The 5,034-nt window shown below is 35.9% G+C and overlaps 1 protein-coding gene across 1 annotated transcript; it reads left to right on the plus strand.

Annotated features, from left to right (window-relative positions):
- The first annotated feature begins 560 nt into the window (after positions 1–560).
- On the plus strand, positions 561–2,351 carry LOC109010772 (probable WRKY transcription factor 48). Its single transcript, XM_018991684.2, has 3 exons — positions 561–1,173; positions 1,441–1,584; positions 1,723–2,351. Exons 1-3 carry the CDS (start codon positions 719–721, stop codon positions 2,123–2,125), a joined length of 1,002 nt encoding a protein of 333 aa, XP_018847229.1. The 5' UTR covers positions 561–718; the 3' UTR covers positions 2,126–2,351.
- Positions 2,352–5,034: the final 2,683 nt, after the last annotated feature.

Genomic DNA, 5,034 nt, shown 5'->3' on the forward strand with positions numbered 1-5,034 from the left:
TTTTTTATTATTATTTTCTTTTAAGTATTGTTTTAGAAAAATTCTATGCATAAATCACTATTAACTATCTCACACTCTACATCGTATGAAAAACATCTCACGTCTTATGAAAAAAAAAATTATAAGTGTGGAGTGTGAAAATAAATAGTAACTAATGTATAAAATTTCGTATTTTTTTAATATTCTTAATCATTAAAAAAAATTTTTAAAATATATAATTTTATTAATAATCAATTTATTAATTATTACTTAAAAAAAATTTGATAGAAAGTAATAAACTATCTTCATCCGGGAAGAAAATCAGAAGAAACGGAAGAGCCTTTTATTTTTTATTTTCCATCCCACGTGGAGGCCAAAAATCTTGTCTACACGCAACCGGTAAAACCAGTCAAAGAGCCGCGTTTGCCAATGTAGACCCACGTTGGCGGTCCTCACTGCATTTAATGCAGAAACCGGTCCGTCGACATACTCCGTACACATTGAAACGGGCAAATGTCGGTCAAGTCCTAGGTGGGAAACCTGTCTTAGCCAACCTGTTCTCCAAAGTCCCAACCCAAGCTATAGCCTATCCCTCTCATTCAGACTCCCAAAAAACCAAACACACTCTCTCTCTGATCTCTCTCTCTCTCTCTCTCTCTCTCTCTCTCTGACAGATAGAAAGAGTTCGTAACAAAACAAGCTAGGTTGGAGGAGAGGCTTAAATGGAGAATATGTGCTGATGATCGAGTCCATGGACAGGAAAGATCAAGAGCTGAAGACTGAGAATTCATTAATGGCAAATTCGACATTTTCCGATGAGATTCCGAGCAGTTTTGCTTTACCAGCAAGCATCTTCGACATGCCATGTGATCATCTGGGAGATCATCAAAAGGGCTCGTCCTCAGGCTTCATGGACATGCTGGCCGGCATCTCGGACTACGACCCCTCTTTATTCGAATGGTTTTCCGCACCGATGATGTCTCAGCCGCAACAGCAGCAACAACAACAAGAACAACAGCACCCGCTTCCCTCTCCGGCCTCGACGTTTCCCGAGTCGTCCGAGGTGGTGAATACTCCGGCGACGCCGAACTCTTCGTCGATTTCTTCGTCCTCCAATGAAGCAGCGAATGAAGGACAAAATAAGGCTGGTGGAGAAGAGGAAGACCAGGACGACCAGGATAAGAATAAGAAACAGTAAGCTTCTCTAATTGGCAGACTACTATTAGCCTTTCTTTTCTTTAAATCTAGCTGCTTTGCTCTCTCGGTCATGTTTTGGTAATAGTACTAATTGTGGCGAAACATGAAAAAATAAGCGTGATAAGGCAATCTAAGAGAAAAGGAATTGGTAAATGGGTTTTCATTTGTGGTGTTTAAACTAAGGATGATTTTCATGGGGTGGCTGTTTCCTTTTTGAATTTTAGCAAAAAAGTAAAAAGTGTCTTTTGTGTATGTGGGTTTTAGGTTGAAACCCAAAAAGAAGAACCAAAAAAGGCAAAGAGAGCCGAGATTTGCGTTCATGACAAAGAGCGAGGTTGATCACCTTGATGATGGGTACAGATGGAGGAAGTACGGCCAGAAAGCTGTGAAAAATAGCCCTTATCCAAGGTATTAAATATCACCCTCCCCCTGATCTGGTCCCCCTATGATTGATTCAGATAAGTTTGCACCAATTCAGTTGCAAGGACTTTCATGGCTAGCTAGCTTTGTTAACTTGCTTGACGCGCACGGAACTTTTGTGTACAGGAGCTACTACCGTTGCACCACTGCTGGATGTGGCGTGAAGAAGCGAGTGGAGCGTTCCTGTGATGACTCTACGATTGTGGTCACGACCTATGAAGGACAGCACACGTATACGTGTCCGGTGACACCCCGTGGAAGCATCGGAATAGCGACAGAAGCCGCCGGCTACAGCAGCTTGTCTTCACCATTTGTTGTTCCACAGCCTCAGTATCAACAACAGCAACATCCTTATATATATAGCTCACAGCTGCCTTTGAATGTTAACACTACTAATTTGAATCCCTCGTTTCCTCATTTTGTTCAAGAGAGACGTTTTGGCACATCCTCGGCAACATTGCTTAGAGACCATGGACTTCTGCAGGACATCGTTCCGTCGCAGATGCGAAAGGAGCCCAAAGAGGAGTAGATTAATGGTTAATTTATCTGTTAATGGTATGTGATTCTCTGACTCGTATGAGTTTTGTCTTCAGGGAAGAACCCACTTCGACATTTCATATAGATCTTCTGGATTATCAGTGTAAAATGACTAGCCTTTTAGCCTTGGAGGGACTCGTTTTGGGTTGGGTTGTTTTTTTATTTTTAATTCTTTGTACTTGGAGATTATTCAATTATGGATATATATTTGTATCTTTTCCCTCCTGTTTAATTCCTCCTCCTCCTCCTCTTTTGGGGGCGCGCTTATCAAAGGTAGTTTTGTCAGAGTATTTAGGGTTAGGGTTTTCTCATTCTAAAGTTGGTGAGAAAACTTCCTTATAGGAGTACTTCATCGGAAAATGAGAAATCTGGAATGAACTTGGGAACTTGATCCCGCTCATTCTCTCGTGAAGGGTGGGGAACCCTAAAGATGAGGTTGTCGTGAAAAGTTTGTGTAGGGAGTTAATGCCTTGGAAATTAACATGCATGCATGGAAGTGCAAGATGGAGCTTGAGCCATTGAATATTGGCCATGTGATTGGGAGCTCCTCAGAGGAAATGGGTTATGGTTTTAAATTCAAATCATGGTGTCAGAAATATATGGCTGGTTCAACATTAATGTTGAAAATATAGGACTGGTTTGAGTACCTATTGATGAGATTGTTGATGCGCTTTGTCCGTATTACAATCTTTGATATATATAGCTAATTAGAATATTGGATCATTTACTTGCTTAATTGTAGCCAGAGTAGTTAACGGGAATTTTCTATCTAAGCTACCGAGAGCAGAACTTAGTGGAAAACCAATTGAACTGCACTAGCTGATCTGGGCTGTAGCATGATCTAAAACTTTGATGATAATTATATATATGCAGAAGTATCATGTATATTGTAGAAGATGGCCCTATATATATATATATATATATATATAAATGATTGTCTAAATTTTGAATTCCTAGCTACTAGATCAACTAGCTAGCAGCTTATAAATTGCTTTCATGCAGATATATATATATATATGTATATATATGGTGCATATAGCATTCACGTCTAGATAATTTGGTCTCGATCGAGGTACAGTACAGTACGTACGTTATCATGTTTAAATTACAGCTAATTGTCTGAATTACCCAAAAGCCAGGACATCGAGAAAAGATTGCCTGGATTTTTGTTAATTTTTTGGTGGCTATTCCTTTGGACATTTCGTAAATTTAAAACACCCTTTCAGATATGACTGAAAAGCAGTGTATTTGTTGACAATTTGTACCATATTAATTAAATATTCTTTTAATTTACAATTAATTACATCAATATGATCGATGATCAGCAGATAATTAATTAATTATGTGGCACGCATTCCAACTGTAAAGGAAAAAAAATTATAATTTCAATGTGGAAGACATCCCATAAAGGCATATTATATGATATGGTAGCATATATAAAATTAATACCAGCTAGCATATATATACAGGAAAGATACTGTGGTAGCAAATTATATGAGATCAGCTTCGTATACATGAAGCCACTGATCTAATATGAATAGAGCTATTTCAGACGAAAAAAGATCAATAAAAGTACATGAATGCATGTAACATGATAATTAAAAGCCTGGCATGCAATTATATTGCAAGAGAAACAAAGAAAAAAAAAATGCATGACAAATCAGGCTAGCTTTTATATATATATATATATATATATATATAGTACTACTACTACTGATCTGCAGATGAATATTCTGTACATGTAAATCAAAAAGCATCCCTCGTGTTTTTTCAGTAAAGAAGATGGCATTTTAATTCCTACATGTATTCCCAGCTTTGCAGCCACTAATTTAGCTTTTCGTTTGAAATTGCAAAATACACCAACCTTTCAAGTACTGAAGTGCCAGCCAGACAACAAGCTAGATGCTTTAAAAAAGAAGAAGAAAAAAAAAAAAAAAAGACTTATCGTTGTGTTGATCTAGTCTAGCACACTTACGTCCTGTTTAGATAGTAAAAATATTTCATCTTATCTAATCTCATTAACAATTTCAAATTCTTAAATAAAATATAATAAATAATTTAACTTTTTAAAATTTTTAAATAATAATAATATTAAAAAATAAAATAAATATAGATGGAAGTCACTATTGAGAGCATCTATTTTACATACATGATGTGATATCATCTATACCATATATCTCTCCAAGTGAGTGTTGAAAATAATCAATTAAAAACAGTTACGTAATGAGTACAAAGTGTGTACTGTTATAATAATTTCTTTCTAGTATTATTTTAAAAAATAATATTTTATTTAAAATTCATTTTAATTCATTTCATCTTAATTTATGACTAACCAAACCGCACGTTAAGAGTGCGTGTAACCTTATATTCAAACTGCCAACAGATTTGGGTCCATAAAAGTACGCGCCCAGTTAGCTCCCATTATTTCCACAAGGCCGCCATGTCTGATTGGGCTTGGAAGAAGGATGTAATATAATATATATATACTCCAACAAGATCAACACTAGCTAATAACTTTGCGCACTTGGAAAAGTTAGTAATTCTTCGTTTCAGAATTTTTTGCAGATACATATAATAATTCTTATCTGTAAATAATACGATACTTATACCCCTATAAGTAGCTGTATTTTTCATTTTCAGAGAATATTTTGTAAAAATATTATATATAATTGTGGGAGAAATTCCTATATATCTTATGATTTAAGTCAAAAGCAGATGATCTCTTGTCGTGAAGCACCCAAATTTCAGGTCTGCTTTTTTCGCTCCTAAGAATATTAATGATTCCGTGACTATAAATCATTAAACAATTTGTGGAATACAGAAGAATCATATATATATATATATATATATATTGATCCGTAGAAACAGATGCTTTCTCCATGATCCGTGATTTCCGAATAT

Source organism: Juglans regia, chromosome 7, assembly GCF_001411555.2.
Source record: "Juglans regia cultivar Chandler chromosome 7, Walnut 2.0, whole genome shotgun sequence".
Lineage (NCBI taxonomy): Eukaryota > Viridiplantae > Streptophyta > Magnoliopsida > Fagales > Juglandaceae > Juglans > Juglans regia.